This window comes from Penicillium psychrofluorescens (genome assembly GCF_964197705.1).
Source record: "Penicillium psychrofluorescens genome assembly, chromosome: 4".
Taxonomy (NCBI): domain Eukaryota; kingdom Fungi; phylum Ascomycota; class Eurotiomycetes; order Eurotiales; family Aspergillaceae; genus Penicillium; species Penicillium psychrofluorescens.
In genome coordinates this window covers 388,572-407,868 of record NC_133442.1, presented here as the reverse complement: position 1 = coordinate 407,868, position 19,297 = coordinate 388,572, and the positions used below count along the sequence as shown (strand labels likewise).

The 19,297-nt window shown below is 46.3% G+C and overlaps 2 protein-coding genes across 2 annotated transcripts; both read left to right on the top strand.

Annotated features, from left to right (window-relative positions):
• Positions 1-12,442: 12,442 nt before the first annotated feature.
• Positions 12,443-12,905, top strand: PFLUO_LOCUS5877 (uncharacterized protein; the record flags this gene model as incomplete). The annotated part of the gene is made up of 2 exons (XM_073783365.1): positions 12,443-12,726; positions 12,779-12,905. The coding sequence occupies 2 exons, from the start codon at positions 12,443-12,445 to the stop codon at positions 12,903-12,905; spliced, it is 411 nt and encodes a 136-aa protein (XP_073639928.1).
• Positions 12,906-14,132: 1,227 nt separating this feature from the next.
• PFLUO_LOCUS5876 (uncharacterized protein) lies at positions 14,133-14,369 on the top strand (the record flags this gene model as incomplete). Its single annotated transcript, XM_073783364.1, has 1 exon — positions 14,133-14,369. One exon carries the CDS (start codon positions 14,133-14,135, stop codon positions 14,367-14,369), a length of 237 nt encoding a protein of 78 aa, XP_073639927.1.
• Positions 14,370-19,297: the final 4,928 nt, after the last annotated feature.

Below are 19,297 nucleotides of genomic sequence, written 5' to 3'. Positions count from 1 at the left end.
AGTTCCTAACTAGCTCCAGAACGCGACATACGACATGCAGGTAAGCTCCGGCTGTTTCTGTTCTTTGTTTACATTATGTATATCAGACTGGATCTGGCATTGTATCCTCCCTTTTCCTCTTCTTTCTTATCTTGATTATTTATGGCTACTAGCTTCCTAGCTAGTTGAATTGAGAGATCGTTTTCTTCTTCTAAGACTGATAGACTTTGACTAAAGCTTCAGAACAACTCCTCTTCTTCACCATTCTTCGCCAATCCGGCCAAGTGACTAAATTTCCGACTGTTTTCGCCGGCTTATCCTAGTCCTCTAGTTCTATAATCCATGCTTAACCACCAGCAGGGCCTATAATCCTCAAGGAAGGGGCTCTTGGGGCCGTCTAAAGGGGCTGCGTCCGGAACTGTTGTGATCTGCGATCACCACAGGCGAGAGAGTATACATGAGTCGGCTTATGTTGATTTTGAGAGATCCAGACTTACAATCCTTTATATACACAACTTGTGCCCGTGCCATTTGTATCCTAGGTTAGAAAACATTTGATTCTAAGTTATCGTCATTGTGGCAGCCCAGCCCTACCATTCCTCGATCTAACGCGAGTTGGTCTAAGAATTGTCGGTGATCCACTTCTGACGTACAGGTAGAGCTTCCATATTTTGAAATGAGAGAGCCCTGTGTGTGTCTCAAGTAGTCCACAGGCATTGGACGAGGGTTTGAGAAGATCTTGATGAGGTATGAAACAGACCCAGTCACTGATATCACGTCGAAATTTTCAAGGCAAAAGTTCCCTTTCCATTGGACTAGGCCAGAGCGTTCATCATAAACAGGGTCAAGACTATCCAGAACCGCAGAACAGATTGGAGCATCCTCGTTCATAGGGAGAAGTTGTTGCATGTGACAATAGACGTAAACTTCCTGTTTTAAAGCAAGGGCAAGCCAACTGAAAAGGCCCTGCTCAGATTTTACGAAGCAAAAATCTGACATTCGACCCCACAGAGCGAAGTATAATCTCTGGCCTAATTGACGCCCATGTACCCAAAGCGGACACAACTCCATTATTGTCACATATATCTGTTCAGGCGAAAATGAAATTGTGCTAGGAGATAGGTGAAATTTCCTTCGGCATGCCAAATTAATGTTTTCTTGAAGGGGAGATAGATGTGCGAAAGATATTTCATCAACTCTGACTACTACTATAGTAATTAGTAAACTCCTTTTGAACAAAAAGAAAAATTGACTCACGGTGTTCCAAACCGGTGAAGTAAGGTCGTAGATCTAGCGAGTCCATCCTGATCAGAAAGATAGTCCGGTGTTCGGCGATTTTCACTTACTTCAAGATTCCTATATAGTAAACGAGAAGTGTAATACTTTTTATACATTTTCAACCTCTCGCGGAATAGTGTGGCTCGAATCAGAAAGAGATAGGGCCGCATAGTTTCGAGCCTGTGAGCCTGGCGAGCTACAGCAAGCGTCATTTGTGCCTGGGGTGGACCGAGCTCTATAGCGGAGGCATCTACAGAATCAATGACACAACGAGTTATTCTCTCCAACCTACGCCGCCGTGGTTGAACGCTGTTGCATTGGTTATGAGTTCTTTCTCTAGACTAGACGCGCTGCTAAAGAGACAAGACTACATGTATTTTTTCCAGTACAAGATACTTTTCTGATCTCTTCAAAGATTTTCCATGCTTTTTCAGCTTATTGATTAAAGCAAATTAGTCCCAAGCGTAGCGAATACATGCTTCTATGGTCGATGTATTCAGAGCATGATCAAGAGCTGGCTTGACGTTACGTTCTTAGCGCTAATCCAAATCTGTCCAATCTTGTCCGCGCGGACAAGATTGGACAGATTTGGATTAGCGCTCACAAAAAAAAACGCTTAAATCCTTCACTGCGTCGGAGTAGGGGCCACAACGGCTAGTTATGAACTCATTCGTGTCAACTGCGGCGTGTCAGCAAGTGTTGACATGCCATCGAATCAAAAGAAGGACGACCCTCGAGTCAAAATTAGTGTACCTTGTTATCGAGATAACTTACTGACTGACCAGTCCAATTTATGCTTTCGACCAAATCAAGGCCAAGGCTTATGATGTTGAGTACCTCCAAATCCGCTATGAAACGCTATGCAGTTTGTTTGTTCTTAACAACAAACCAGTAAGACGCACAGTTTCGCTAAAAAATATCGCATATAATGCTTCTGGCCAAAGTACAAATTCTCAATTTGGTGAGCTATCAGCATCCTGCTGGCGGTGTCTGCTAGCGTTGTCGGTGCCGACCAGCTGTCGCTCTCTCGTGATGTCTTTTTGGCATCCCCAGCCAATCGCGTGACCCTTAATTATTTGAAAACATAGTCGAGGGTGTGCAACCATGCTATATTATGTGAGTAAGCTGGGAGGAAAGGATAAGTAGCGCATCTTACATGCCGCCCTCCTCAAATTTAATCGTTCTATCTGGCAAGTCCCTCTTCTTTAGCCAGGCATATGGGACCTGGATTAAACCATTTGCTGCCGGGAGTCCCTTCAGTATGCTGACATGAGACCCCTCAGAAAACTCGCAATGTGTCCCTTTGCCCCACATGTAAACGAAAATTCGGTGATCCGGACTTGCTGTTATCGTCATGGAATAGAAGGCCCCAGGTTCAGGACCAAGAGTAAAACAAAATGATCCGGCGAATGGTCCGATGATCGTTTCAAGGCGCTAGATTATGTTAATATAGTATAGAACGGTCTTAAGCGCCGTACATACCGAGTCACGTATGGGAAATCGTTCCATGCGTACTTTCCCGTGAACTGCTTCGCTGCCTAATGTTGCCACAAGCCTTCCAATTTCCGCGTCAGGCGCATAGAAGATTCCATGCCGTTCGAAGAATATTTGGGCGTCCTCCGCAGTGACTGTTGGCGAAATATGGGTTTCTTCGAAAAGTGAAGTAGGTAAAGAGTCCGAGGAAGTCATTGCGTAACAGAAGCACCTTGAACGGAAGGATGCACAAAGGCACGAATTAGTGAGGTGATGGAATATCCAAGTGGGAACGCGGGGCACTCGACGCAAAATCCTTTATCCGAAATCAGTCATATGACGGGCAATCTCGGCGGTTCCGCATGGCTACCTCTTGCTACCTCTGTCCCATCCTTGACTAATCTCATTTTAATGCCCAACCCAAGGCGAGATTTTCTTGTGTATATCTCTGACCTAAACAAGATACTACGATTACCCTGCTAGAGACCGATACGATGGCAGGAGATGATTGCGCGTATTGCAACGATGGCATCACTCCTACCGGCCAAATATGCCCTTTTTGCGGCAAAAAGGGAGGTTAAGAATGAGGGCGAGGAGGTACTTATTTCCCTGTTCGTCATCCACTGCATGACGGCGAAGACGGTGACTAATCTTTGTTTAAGAGAACGACTTGATGCTGGGACTGGTTGTTCGTAAAGGATGACGAATCTAGTGGGTTTCTGGTCGAGTTCATCCTGGCTTGAATGTATCATCCCTAGCCAGATCACTGAACTGTGCGATATTGTTGGTGGCTGGCCTCTCACCTGGCTTGTGCAAAGGCCGAGAGGATGTTCTTGACAATGCTCTTTGGTCAAAATCTTGTCATGTAGTAACGAGTTTCATGCATCGGAAACTTTTACATTTTTTTGCTTCAATAATTCATACGCCTTCAAGTTGCCTGATCAAATCCTGGCCCAGCAGGTAGATCGCGCCGCCAACACCCCTATTCGTCTACGGTTCTTCGTCAGGTGCCTGACCGCCTTGGCTTTTTTCTTTTTTCTGTCTTCAGGCTTGACCTGAACTACTTGAGGGTCTCAACGTAAACAGACATGCAAATAGTCTATGGAGATGAAAGATCAATATTAAGAACAGCTACGGTCGACAAGACGTAGCGCCAGGAAGCAAAAGAACAGTAGCATATTCGTGTTTAGGGGTACCCAGGTGTACCATGTGGGTCCCGTCTATCCGATATCCTCCACTCATCGTGTATGCCGCTGTATGATGGGCGCCTTGGTGGCACTTTCTATCTTGAAGGTCTCTCAGGCTCTCTGTACAGAGTAAAGGATGCTGTTTTTCTTAGTTATGTGATTTGACCGTCACCTAGGAATCTACACTATGATCGGCCTATGACTTAAGTTGAGGGCATTTTGCCGTGCATTCGATCCACTGAACGACTTTTTCGTGGATTTCGTGAGTTCTCCCGGAGCGAGGCCCTGGCTGGTCGCCCAGAAGTATATGTAACCGCAATAAACAGAGGCAATTCACAACGAACACTTTTACCTCCTGTTGTCATCGCCAAAAGATTTCGCTAGGCAGTTTTCCCCACCTCTCGTTGCCTTGTGGGCTGTCGGCTGCCGCTTTCGCACTTACTTACAGCTAAATTCGAAATTGCCTTCCATGTTTTTCACAGAGAAACTATCTCAAACCCTAACGCCAAGGCCGTGGCAAAGCCTATCTAGGCCAGGTGCGGTTAGCCTCTATATCATCCCTGCGCGTAAGAATGGAAATGTAAACCATCTGACAAGACACATACGGCCAGGTATTGTACGCGTCTCAAGTATACGCCTCCTTTTGTTCTCTTCGTCGCCCAAGCTGTTGCACTCAAATCGTTGAAACCCGCAACAGCAGACGAACAACCCCAACGCAGAACGGCTCCAACTACGCCCCCTTCTGCTCGAATTGATTTACGAGATGATCTTGAGCAGATTATTGATCACAGCCCTGATCGCTGATGCCCCTAGATTCAGCCCGCGTTCTATCACCGCGCCCGCAGCCTAAAAGTCACCTGATTGTGGGGCTGACCATGGCTCTCTTGGGGGATCAGCAACTTTCTCTGCCCAAGAACCTCAACATTGTGTTCGTGGCGTTGAACTATGACCTCCATATCGTTCGGCCATAGAAACTCGGGGCTTCAGGTGGGCATCAATCATGGGCCGATATATCTTTCATCGGGTAAGTTTCCAATGTCCCTTAAAAGGTCTGAGAGAAGTTGACTAACCGCGGCTTTCCCTTCCTAGAGCGAGCGGAACTCCGCCCTGAGCCTCTGTCTACAGTGCCGATCCCGCACGACCCAGACTTTGTCAGCCGTGATGCACTCCTTGACAGAATCCATGAGAACGCCTCGATTGCTGGGACAAGAATAGCACTTGTCGGGTTTGGCGGCGTTGGGTCCGGACAACTCGTCCCAAGGCGGGTCCGTTCAAGGCTAACTATACAATAGGAAAACGAGACTTGCTATCGAATACTGCCATCGAGTCCGACAGCAATCGACTGAAACCTGGGTTTTCTGGGTTCATGCGAGTAATGCGGCCCGCTGCGATAAAAGTCTGCGCGACCTTGCCGATCGAGCCAGCATTCCCGGGCGCCAGGATCACAACACCAATATCTTCCAACTCGTCGGAAACTGGCTACAAGATGAAACTATTGGAAAATGGATCCTTGTGCTAGATAGTGTGGATGATGACGAGCTGTTTCGCGTGCCTTCTCCGGAAACCAACGGAAATGCCCAGGGCCATGCCCCGGCACAGCCACCGCTAAGGTACCTCCTCCTTCCCGGATTCTCAAATGGCTTCATCATCATGACAAGTCGGAACAAAGGAGTAGCATTAGACATCACGGGTCACAGGAGGAATCTTATCGACGTACAACCAATGAACATGACTGAGGGCCTGGTTCTCCTGCAGAACAAGCTAGATATGCACACGGAGAGTCCAGACATGGTGCAACTAGTGGAGGAACTTGAACGCATGCCTCTCGCGATCATACAAGCTGCTAGCTACATTAATCATCGTTCACCTCGTTGCTCGGTATCGCAATACCTGGAAGAGCTTCGGAAGAATGATCGTCAAGCCATCAAGCTTCTTAATCATGAGGCAGGTCAAATTCACCGAGACTGGGAGGCAAAGAACTCTATTCTCTTCACATGGCAAATATCTTTCGAGCATATCCGACGAACCAGACAGTCCGCGGCAGACTTGCTCTCTCTCATGAGCTTTTTTGACCCTCAGGGAATCCCAGAGAAGCTTCTGCGAGCCCCTATGAATGAGAGAACGAATAATAGTTTGATCCGCATGTTTATAACGAGAGCTATTCGCAGGCGGCCTCGGAAGTCTCGTTCATCTGAATCTGACCTAGATGATGGGTTTGAGAAGGATGTTTCAACTCTCAGAGACTATTCATTTATTGATATCGGTGAAGATAGCACGGTATTTACGATGCATCGGCTAGTGCAACTTACTGCACGTACATGGCTTGCGACCCAAGGGCAAATAGAGCAATGGAAGGAAAAATTCATTAGCAATCTATGCCAAGAATTTCCTACCAGTGAAGATGAAAATTGGCAAAGTTGCCGAAAGCTCTTTCCACATGTGAAATCAGCGATATCACAGCGACCTGAATCTCTGGACTCCAAACGGGAATGGGCTACTCTGCTTCATAGAGGTGCATGGTACGCTTGGCGAACAGGTAATGCCTCGGACACTATGGAGATGGTATCAAAGTCAAGGGAACAGAGAGTGGTAATATTTGGTGCGGATAGTGACGAAGCCCTTAGCAGCATTGACATGCTTGCAATAGCGTATTGGCTTGAAGGCCGGCGGGAGGAGGCTGAGAAACTATTTGTGCAGGCGATGGAGACTCGCGAGACTAAACTCGGCGAGGACCATCCTGACACGTTGACAAGTATGGCTAACCTAGCTTTCACCTTCGAATCCACCGGCCGTCGTTCTGAAGCGATCGATTTGCTTAGAACCTGCGTTACCAAGCAGCAACGAATTTTAGGTCCTGCTCATCCCAACACTGTTTCTAATTCTGACACCCTGCTCGCCTGGGAAACTGAGGATCTGTCTATCAAGTCATGATCTATTTGTCTCTTTCTTTACTTTTTTTCGTCTTGCCTTAGGTAGGCTTCACCATATTTGGGAGTATTTAACTTTGAGGTTCACTACTGCGACTCCAATCAGCAACTGTGCGATGCCACACTTTGTTTTCAGAACTTGCAACTTACAGCTGGTGTATTCATGTTTCGAAAGAACCTGTACCTCGTAAGTTTGGCAAAATAACCCCTGCGCTTCCACTAACCGTATTCAGTATAGTATGTTTCGACTTAGGGTTCTAGAAACAATTCCTCTGTGTATATCGTGGAAGGCAATTTCGAATTTAGCTGTACTTCGAGGGAGTACCATAGAACTGGCTACACTCAAGACAAGCATCTAACTAGCAACATTTCCTGCTGCACTGTCCTGAGGGGCCATACTTTTACGCCGCCTTCTTCCAACCCAAGAACCATTATGTCGTTTAAGACTAATGCAAGAGAGCGGTCCAGACTATGAATTCGGCCACACTTGCGTGAGACTCGGACCACACAGGCGCTCGTCGTGTCAAAGAGCAACTCCGCGGTCAAACAGAGTGTTTATTACCCAGTTAAGCTCGGTCTAGAGCTGCGAGCACTCGAGCAAAATGTGATCCATTGTCTGACTTCTTCGCTCACAATCATTTCGCGCCGATTCGTCCCGTGCGAAGCCACATCAGTCTTGTTTTGCCTTGATCCTTGCGATTGTGGCATGAGATGCAACCCCATCCCTCTTTCCCAACTCAATAATATAGGATAGCATGGTAGCACATGCTCGACTGCTTATTGATATTGATGTGAAGTAGGGTTTCGTGATATGTTTCGCATGCTAAAAGGCCGATCTGATAAGGGAAGCTGAACACAACGGAGAGGTAGTTTACTTAGTGCAAAGATAATTACATGTAATGAAGGGATAGGCCACTTGAATTGAGTTGGTTTTAAGGAGGAAATAAACTCCACAACATAGGGGTTGGAAGCGCAGCAGATGTGTAATTGTGGTCAAAGAGTGTGTACAACTCATTGTGGGAGTTGGCGGTTGGGATATTTGTATGGTCAGATGAAGTGGGCCCTGTGAACGCTAACTCCGAAAGAGCGGCGCTGTTCATGTCGATTGTGGATTGCGGCCACTCTGCGTTGTTTGTGCCTATCAGAGACCCTTCATCTAATGCACTTGGCCAGTATGCACCGTTTATGCTGTTTGTGCCAATCCGCGTTCCACCTTGTATGACGGTGGGGAAGGCCGTAGCAGTAGACATAATCCCATTGGGAAATGTATCGTTTTGTTCCCTTCTACCACCAGCAGTAGCAATATCAAACCTCGATGTCTTCTGCGACGCCAGTGCGTCATTCTGTTCGCCACCTGGTTTGGAATTATTAGCCACTGGGTGGAAAATGGATAAGAATATACATACTATGCTCAAAATGGTTTCGTTTCCTTTTATTTTGATTTCTTCGGGCCGATGTTGCAAATGTAGGTTGAGCCAGGATCGGTTCCATTTGTTGTGTTCCCTCGGGTTCCGAAATTGGAGGGCATTCCAGAGGTTGATTAGACGTTGGAGGAACTTCCGGCGAGAACCCACCGGCTGAATCTCTTTCTGTCAATGGGTTACTAATCGGAGTATCTCCGCAGTAGAACGTTGATCCTTCAGAAACATCTGACCCAGCTGGATCAGAAGTGCCATGGAATGAACTTGGCCCAGATGTACCAGAGAGTTGGAGGTCCACACTCCCAATTTCGTCAATTTCTGCCGAGGGCGATAACGTATCACATCTGTCTAGCGCTCGTACATGTGCAGTGCTCTGGTTCCTAGTCGATAGATCTTTAAGTTGGGCACTGATATGATGCTCCTCCTCATTTTCTACTTGTGTTCGGGAATCCCCAATTTGGAGTCTGATCACCCGGGTTCCGGGAAGTTCACGCCAATCTAATACGAACATAAGCCAACATGGAAATATTTGCGGGTTGACATCACACCTTTCAAAGAATAGAAAACTGTTCCAAGTTCAGCCTCCTCAGGTGGAACATACGGCTCAATCAGTCCCCACAAATCTTTAAAAATCGTATCCGCGAGACTATCAATGGCGCCATTTTCTTGGTTGGGTTGATAGACACCGCGACACATTAACGACTTAACTTCTCGCGTCCTGTCGGGGCCTTTGACTTTCAGCTCTTTTCGAACGCTACAATGTGGTTATTTTCGAAAGACAGGCAATAGGGCTTTTCTGCTAGACTCACTATCTATCGCTCACATCGTCTGGCAAGCGCATTAGATTCCCCAGATATTTGAAATTTCCTGCCACATTATACTTTCCTATATCTCTGCATAATGCATCGTATCTACCTCCTAAGTAAGTCCAATCTTTGATTTTGCCTGAAATTTTGACCGTGTCACCGTCATCAAGTCCTGCCAGGCCAACTCTTTTAGCCAACCAGGTGACCGCGTCAGGTCGAAGGTAGGTTATACAGAACCTATCTTTCAAATGATGGAAAAGAACCTTCAGAAATCGTGACCGTATCACATCCCCAGTGTTTCGAATCTCGGTGGTCGAAAGTTGTTGGTAAAACATGGCAACTGGACAAGCCTTTCTGGCGACAGGTTCTTCGTAGGGGATTGGATTCAGAAAAGATTTGGATTCTTTTGCCCATAATCTGAGGTTAGGCTTTAGAAGCGCAGGTACGCCAATTTGCCGGTCAATTTGATTCTTGACTTTTTTGGGTCCCGATCTGCGGCGTTTGCGCCCAGTGATTTTGTCTTTCGAAGGTCCAGGCAGACTATCCCACAGGGTTGCAAGACACTCGACGAACTGGCACTGATTAGATTTTGATTGCTTTTCTGCTGACGAATGGCTTACTTGCTTGTCTAACAGAACATGCTGGATATGACCTTGTTTGTTTTGCTCTGCGCTTGAACATGCGCTGGCGAGTTTCCCCGTAAGTATTTTGCTTTCTGTTATGCCCATGATGGAGACGCTGAACTGGAACGTAAGTTCCAGGTCCGAAGCACCAACCTGTTATAAAAAAAAGGCACAAGGGAAGCTAAACCAAATACATAGTAGCGTGTGACATCGCTACTAGTAAACACTCAGCAAAACCTCCTTAAGATGCTGCCAATGACCCGTGTTGGGGGCGTTATTGATAGGCTCTGAATCAATGATCTACCCGGCCCCTGACCACACTAATGTGGCCAACGAAATGAGGAGAAGCGCCTGTTGCGCGCTGACCTCTCCATTTTCTTGCGTCGTATTGTTCTCGTAAATTACACACCTGCACAGGAACGCATTGCATCATTGAGTAAGTATTGTGATATATACGACAGCCATTTGGGAATCGCCTAGCCCTTCTGGGTTGCAAGTTGTTCTGAACCGTAGATCGTTTTGCCAGGTCGCTAAACATTATTGGGCGGTAAGTCAGGTGGTTGAATTACATAAAGAGCGTATGTAAACTAAATTGTGCCCGCGACACCTCTCCTGTTGGGTACCCTGCTATACTGCCCCTTGGTGAAACTTTAAATGGCGCACACGGATGGTCGCTCAGCGAATATATCTATAGCGCCCTTTTTACGAGAGGAACCTTCTTCGTGATAAGGTGCCATACGACAAAGGAACTGCATTTATTCTGTTTAAAAAAAAAATCTTACGCTTGTACCTTGATACCTGTAAGTGGTCTATTATTGATTGCTTTCAATGCTCACGCTCTCTAGGACTAAGACGGACAGTTCATCATGGCTCAAGAGAGCCCACTTCGTTGTTATTATGTCAAACCAAAGTCCATCTTGGAAGCAGGCCTGCGGGTCTCCAGGCAAATAGGTTCTGCATCTCATATCTCATCTGGTAAAACAAGCCAGTATCAAAATACCATCACATTTTTTCAATGCAGGTGGCCATGGAACCACCCCCTTGTCTGGCCATCACACTTTGGAGAATGTGCCTTCGTACAGAATCCATGCAGCCTTTGCGCATACGGCTGCAGAAAGGGAATCATTCTACCAATCACTGAGCCTTACTACGCGCATGAGCCTCTGACCTCAGAACTATGTCATCCAATCGTAGAAAGCCGAGTTTGGCTGCCTACAAGGGTACCTTGGCCTATCACAAGGCCACCAAGCTGCACAATTCGCGCTAATCCCATTCTGTCTAATCTTGTCCGCGCGGACAAGATTAGACAGAATGGGATTAGCGCGAGGAACATCAAGCCAGCTCTTGCTTGGCTTTCAAGGGTAAACAACCCCTCGTAGAACCATTGGAAATTGATGGGAGGGTATGCCGATCTTCACACCGCAGAAATCACTTGGGTTTTAAGCGAATAGGCTTGCTTACCATCGTGAGGACTCTAAGTGGTCAAACTTGGACACCCCTATTTCCAGATGACACGCAGACCTCATCGTCTATCCCGCGACGAAAAACCGAATTGAGGACCTGCAACGCGGGTCCCGAGTCTAGTTAGATCTCGTGTCACCGTCTAAGCCAAGTTGTGGATCTCGAACGGATGAACAATGCGCCACTGCTTCCTAATAATACCGGTAACGCCTAGGCCGTGAGGTGTCTATGTACGAATCAGGGGCCGTGCTGGCACTGGCCAGTCACGTGTTCCGTTTCTGTCCTGGGAAGCGAAGTCGTAGTTCATCCCAGGTCTAGAGAACCTGCTAGTGCCAGCTGACAGAGCGGAGAAAGGCCGGCGTATAAATATCATCGCTGGCACCCAATTCAAGGAGCCAGCGATCAGTTTGAAAAGAAAAAAAAAACGCCAGTCGCACCCAAACCTCTTCCTTGTGTATTAGGTATCAATTGCCCACATCTTCTCTTCAACATACCAGTACGTAGGGAAGTGTCCCCTAGCCCGATCACCCGCTGATCCATTCTTGTATGCAGTATTCGTCCTAAAAATGTGTGACCTTCTTTGCAAGCGATTTAATGGCCGAGGCGGTTGCCGCCACGTCATCGCCTATGACCACCAGAAGTGCAATGACGCTCTGCAGCGCCCAGATCAGAAACCCTGTGTACCTCAAAGCGGCGATATGCGTGACTTGGAGCGTGTCGTGGACAGACAGGACGATCAATTAGATGGTATCTGTCCTGCCTGTAAAGGAGAGACACCTCCAAGCTCACAAGGGTCGCAATTTATGGTTGTCATCTAATAAGGTAGGCCCTCTTGCTAGAAGTCTCGATCTTGGTTTAATCCTTTTTGACTCGGTTCAGAACTAACTCCCATTAGGATTACGTTTACTCAATGGTAGCCGCAATGATAGCTATTCTACTGGACGCTGTTCCGATATTTATTATTGTTGTGGTATGATACATAGTTATACAGATTAGTAGGGTCGGAAATAATTCCTACCCTATCAATACGAAAATTTTACGTTGATTGGATATCATTTGAACTTCATTTCGTAGATCCATCCTCTTGTATTGTCTTAAAATAGGTATACAGCAATCCTCCAGACCAGAACAAATTATTGAATTGTCAACCCGTTGTTGATCCAACGAAACCTTGAAGTTTCTCCCCTATACCTGATTGGTCTGCGGATCTACCGCCTAGGTAAAACACATAAAAGCCTGCTGCCCCGCGTTTCTGCGACTTAATCTTTCTGCATTTGTGTCGAAAACATGCTTCAAGCAAAGCGAGTTATTTTGCGTCTATCAGAAGCGGACCTTAATAAGGACGATATCTATGAACCAGTTCGGTTATACCTCGAAAAATACGGACACTCCCCAGATGAGCTAGCAACCGACCGTCATTTCATCCATGTTCAGCCACCCAACCCTCATATCTTGCAAAAAGATCCCAAAATCCATATTGTCATCGATCTTGAGAAAAAGAATTTCTCTGGACCTCTTGATAGCAACTTTCCACATGACGTTCACCGCATCCGTCGCCAAGATAGTGAAATGTAAGTCAGAACCATCTCGTATCCAGTATTATTTGCCTAACTTCTCCTCTAGGGTGATCTTTGCTTATCGAGAAAGCCCCTGGTTGGAAAATTTCAAGCGACAAATTCGTCATTTTACAGATGAGCTATATCCCTGGGGCATGACCACAAAGGATAGCCGTATGCGTGGTAACTCGTGATCATACGCTTATAATTACACAATCGGAAGATTTTTACGTGGTCTGAGAATTTGCTTTCTCTAACAAAGTGCTGGGATAATTTCACTTTGAGGTGCTCAACAGACCCTCCAAAACCAAATCCACTGCTTGACAATTATAAGGATATATCATGAATTTTATTATTTACGTACATGAAACCTTTATCCATCACTATATTCGTAGACTATCTAGTCAGTAGACAGGCTTGCTACTTATCTCTGTCTTTTATAACTGCTCTCCATTTTGTGAAACAGCGCACGCTGATGCAAGATATCAACCCACGGTGTCTCAGTGCACAACAAGGATTTTTCTGCTGCAATTATACCACCAGGTCTTTCACAAGCAGCTCAATATAATATGAGTCAGGGAAGCCTGCATTTCAAATGCAAGACACCCAAGTGCAGTAAATTCTTCAAACGCCAAGATCACAATCGTCCGTCATATGAAGATTCATCCGAAGAGAAAGCCATGTGTCGGCTGAGCGAGTGAGTGCCGATAACTTAGCTCAACAGTCGGCACGAAGAAAAACTCCATATGACTTGGTTGGCTTTTCGCAGACAAATGTCCGCATGATGTCTGCCATTCTCATGAACTCGCTGCAGGATCGTTAAGAGTCCAGATGAATCCGCGAGAAGTGACAGTAGAGGCCTGAGCGCAATGCACCATGGACTTTTGTTCATGTCCGTAAAAATCTAGCTTAGTCTGCAAAAACCTGTAGAAGTCTGCAGATGTTTGCGGAAATACGCTAAGATCCTTGGAAGTCTAAATGAATTCACGGACGCGCCTTAGCGTTATTAGGATTTTAGGATACAAACACAAGTTATGTGAGGTGGCGCCATTTGTGTTTGGACGCGTTGTATATTATTGGAAGACTTGACAACTGCAGCAGCCAAGAAGGTCGTATCCCCAGCTGATCATCATCACTTGTTTCACTGTTTGACGCTCGAGATGCGCCAGAGCGCAGGAAATTTATGAGAACGGTAACTGATGATAAAAGAAACCCGTGAACGCGTTGGAGGATATTTAAGGCTGTAACTTTTCCATTTCATCCACTCTGCGAAGAACATAACAGCGAGATACCTTGAAGACTTCTGAACATTCACCTTCATTCAAAGGTATATATATACATTCAATTCTTTCTTAATATGTACCCCTGTTAATATGCCTATTAGATGTGTACCTTGTTGTGTAAACGATACAATGGTCGAAATGGCTGTGGGCATACCTACACTATTGGCGTCAGGCGCTGCGGCGCATCTGAAGCGCGTCCCGACAAAGCGTATTGCCTTCCCGCAAGTGGGAGACTTCGAGATCTTGATCGAGGAGTTCTCCCGCAAGACGACTTTCAAGTCGGTCGATGCCCAGCATGCCTTGGCCTCACACCGAGCAGCTCTGAACACTCGGAGCTTGGGGATCATTTTCATTAAAACGCAAGACTTCGAATAGTATTCTGTGGCGATGGTGATGACTGTGGGATATCGGCGTGGTGCTAGTTGGCTGGCCATATTTCATTCTGCTGCACGTTGGTTTCGGACCTCCAAACTAGTGGCTTTATGTGACTTGAAAGTCTGTCATGGTCAAATACTCACACACGTTTGCATTATTTGAATATATGTCTCATGGCAGCCTAATACACGCTTGCGTTATGTGTTATCATGACTGGCATCGCTTAGCAAAACTTATGCGAGCCCCAGCCGCTAAAAATTGGGAGTATATGACCAAACGAATTGATTTAATAGTTGGCCTCCTCAAGAACACAACCTCAAGAACACAATAAATAATAGCTGGATTGGTCATTTTGTGTAGACATTCAATATCTGCCGCATATCATTCAAAAGATAGTGCGGGGTGCCGTTCCAGGATACGAAAAAATAGGTATAGTCAGATTCTGTGGAAATGGAGAATATGCGTAATCACTAGTAATTCTACCAAGCTGTCTGATTCGACAATGATGAAAACGATGGTATTCAGTCTATCAATTATCCTGGAATTTATAGGGGGCAGAAAAGTGTGTCGGAGTGGAATTCCCACTAGTAATTTACTAGGATCCATCTTCCGCATCCTGATCACCTGATCTGATCCATCAGATCTAGGCGTCCAGCGTAATTTCCGGATTCCGGCAGTTTTCCCGCTTTCTGCCCCTATAAATTCCAGGATAATTGATAGACTGAATATCATCGTTTTCATCATTGTCGAATCAGACTACTTGGTAGAATTACTAGTGATTACGCTTATTTCCCATTTCCACAAAGTGGGAAAACCGCCGGAATGCGGAAATTACGCTGGATCAGGTGATCAGGATGCGGAAGATGGATCCATAGTAAATTACTAGTGGAAATTCCACTCCGACAGATTCGGCAAACTGCAGGAGTCTTGCTCTATTTACACTATTAGCTACGCCCAGGATCGAATGCCTACCCTCCAACGTAGCCTTCCGAGGAACACGACTGGCTGAGAGGTATTTTCAAGTCATGCGCAGCTGGCCAGGATGATCATTAGCGCGTTCCAAGATTCCTGAGGTTGTCGCAAGGGGTCGATTAGTCATGATCCGCGATCAGACCAGCTTGCAGGGGTCTTATAAACGAGCATGGAATCACAGCCCTGGTAACCTTTCTGTCACTCCCGCTTTCAGACCGAACCTCCAAATGACTCCTAAGAGGGTGATACTGCGGCTTCGAGAAAGCCACTTTCCAAACATATCATACTCAGAAATCGTCACATGTGTGAAGTCATTCCTGACCTTCACTGGACGGCCTGCAGAGGAGGCAGACCAAGGCAAGCATTTTTGGCACTTTCAACCTCCAAGTGGAGGCACGTCTGAAGAAAACCCGAGGTTTCATATCGTCATCGACTTCGATCAATTTGACCATTCGGGCCTTCTGCCAGAGTATTTCCCTCATGAGATATACCATGTCACAAAAATCGAAAATGAGATGTGAGTCAACTTTTTTCACATGAACTGTAAAGAGTCAGAAACTTATCACTTGCGTAGACGAATAATATCTTTCAGAAACAAAATGGAGCAGGATAATTTCTTGCGGAAGCTCCGCCACTATTCTGATGACTTCTATCCCTGGGGGCAAGACATCGGCCCTAGCAAATAGAAAGGCGCCCAGTTCACTGTGCAAAGATTAAAAGTAATGTAAAGCTGTCAAAAAAGGATGTTACACTTTCTGTTTCGTTTTTCCAGGAATAGAATTCGAGATGTTCTGATCAAATCCCAAAAATGTTAGCCTCCATCATTGGGGTATATTTATGTCGGATTTGTTTGAGGAAATTGTGTAGGCAGAGCAGCATAGAACTTTCATCATCCAGAAAGCACCATGTGCACTTCTGGGTCATAGGTGCTATAGTTCACCGGCGATCACAATATCTTACTAGCCTGCATTGAACTAACAGCTAATATGCTCAATGGAAAAAGAAATTTAGGACATTTTGGGAACCTAACTAGTCTAGATAGGGTCGAGGCATTACAGTGGCGGCCGTTATTGCCTTCCATTGCGGAGAGCAGACACACACTTATTGAAACCCTAATCACATGACACTCTAACCTATATATGGCTAGTGTGTATTTGATGAGTTGTTTGAGGGGTGACAAGGAAACATATGATACCAAACGATGAGAAACTCGGTTTGTTTGCTAAATTCCCAAAATAACCACCCCTCAATGACGTGGCCCCAATAACACACGACGTGACTTTACCGCCAATGAAAATCCTAACTCCATGCACAAATGAACCGAAACCTCAATCATCCAGCTGTGTAAAGTTAGACGTGAAATTAATCCATCATAGACTCCAAAGAGGCCTTGTTGATATGTCGATAATCCATTTCTGGGAATGGACGCAGTCCAAAATTAATCCTATTCGAATTGACTTGTCTTTGTAGATTGCCCAAGGCACACATGTCGAAGAAATCCCCAGTTTCGATATTTTGAGGACATTCTGGATCTGAAGGTAGCATGAGGGCTAGATCAGAACTGGATTCGGTCATAACTATCACGCAACGGGGTCTTATATGACCCGCAGTCAATCCAAAGAGAAATCGATGAAGAAGTCTGTATTTGGGCACAAAACGGCAGATCGAGGTTGGAGAGAAGGAGGAAGAAAAGGAAGAGAAAGAAACTAATCTAGAGGACCTCGGCGGCCTCCACGTGGCATCTGTCAGGCATCACGTCCGTCACATCTTATGTGAAAAAAGAAGGAGAAAAGAAAAGAAAGCTTTAACAGGTACAGTATATATGGGAAACGCATGAACAGTGAAGACCTTCCACCTTCAAGTATCTTATCCATCGCATCATGCACAAGAAATCGCTGTTTCTCAGACTTCCTACCTTATCCTCTTAACAAATCCGCGTTGTGACCTTGGTTCAACAGTAACGCCGGTAGAAGCATCAGCCCGTTTCCACGCGATAGCCTTCTCGAATTTTACCTCGCCCAGGACATTGTGGCGAGATATTTCCCCTGAGAGTGCCCTCTCAAAAAGAGGCTTCAGCACGTTAAGACAGTAGCAACTTAGATGTTTCGCCAAAGCAAGGCTCAGGTCCTCCCGATCCTCCCGGAGGAGTAAGATACTCCCATCAATGTCCCAGTGCTGCCGGGTCTTGCCCCAATTTCCAGATTCCAAATCAATCTCTGTCATCAGTACTCGGGCAAAAGGATTCGTCCAGCTCTCCTCAGACGCCGCGTCTTCCCCGGTGGCTCGCTCTAAATCACCACTCTCTAGCTGGCATACCCTTATGGGAAGGCCCAAAGCTTGTGATAGAGGAGATATGTCGCTGGTACTTGGAAAATCGCGAGAAACAGCCACAGAGGTGAAAAGCCCTCGACCATAAACTTTTTGCTCGAGGGGATGGCTAACCTTAACAGCAAGCACGGAACCCCCGTTGGGTGTCTCACGTAATGTCGTATCAAAATATGTGCTGAACCAGTCAAGCACATGTCGAAAATCAGCAAGGGTCATGTCCGTAAATTCGTGGCTAGGAGTGCCCGTATATGACCCACGCTGCCCACTCATAGCCACGTAATGGCCAACCATGTTGTTTGGGACTGTCATACCTTGACATGCCTCCACAGCGGCGTAGACGGATTTATTGGTGATCTCGCCCCAGTCGCAATAATAGATCGTGAGGTAGTGGTCGAGCTCCAGCCCTCTTCTATTATTTTCCGCGAATGGGATGGTCCAGAGCATACCATTATCTGGGCCAAGATAAAGGTCAAAATTGGGATAGTGAAAGCCCCATTCTGGAGAAAAGATAGGGACCCAGATAAGCCTTGGTCGATGGGAGTCTCTTGGGAACCAGATGCCGAGTCTATGATCCATTGATAGACGGCTATCTAGGAATTTGAGGTATTGGCAGCACAACAGTCCATGGGCTGGCCGGTCGAGTATTTGGCATCGCTTAGAACAATACCATATGGCGAGACACCGAGTGCATCTCTTTGCGCATGGGGCTTGGCACATCACACAAAGCCTTCTTAAGTCCTGGTACCAAATCTTCGGCGGACCGAGGGATCTAGGGTCCAGGCTGCCATGACTATTAATAAAAGGATTATGTGCTCAGTTCAAGGTAGGCTTACAGTATTTGCCTATTTTCACGTAACTCTTGGGCCTTTTTATCTTCTACCTCTCGGTTCTTTTTCTGCAGCCTGAGCTCAAGGAAATCCAAGGACTTCAGGTCAGATACAGCAGACGACTGTTGGATAGCAACCGGCGGAGGGGTCTGACGTGGCTCAATTCTCTCTCTTATCTTCACTTTTATCGTTTCGCACAAGCTTTTTAGCCTTCGCTTTGTGTCTTCAGTATTGCACGGCTGGACGGCCCATAGAGGATGGCACTGTCCGTGTCGGCCACGGGTGTGGACTTCGAACGAAGAGAGTACCAGAAGTAACTCGCAAAGGTAACACATTTTCTTACTACAACCAAAATAAGCCAGCGTCGGGCACAACGATGGCTGTGACTCGTAGCGCATCAAAAGTTGTATTTCACAATGGGTAATCAGGTTGGAGCGGCATCCCGCTTCGAAAGCCTGATTCTTACGAACCAGGGCAGGCGGAATACGTCCTTTCGGCAGTTCTAGATTTTCCCAGGCTTGCTGAATGGTTGGAATTTGGCAACTCTGGAGTCTGACAGGGGCGGGAGCTGATATGCAAATGAAGGTAATGGTCCGAAAGTTAGAGAGTCGCTGCGCTACCTGCGAAAGAATTCGAAGATTGGTTACCGGCCTCGCTAGAATACGCCACATTCGAATGACCTTATGTGAATCAACAGAAGGGACCATTCTTTCGAGCGTCTCCCGTGTAGCCCCAGTGGCCTGTGGTGAAAAAGCAGTGGCAGCTGCCAGCTCAACCATCGTACGTCTTTGTTCATGTCGA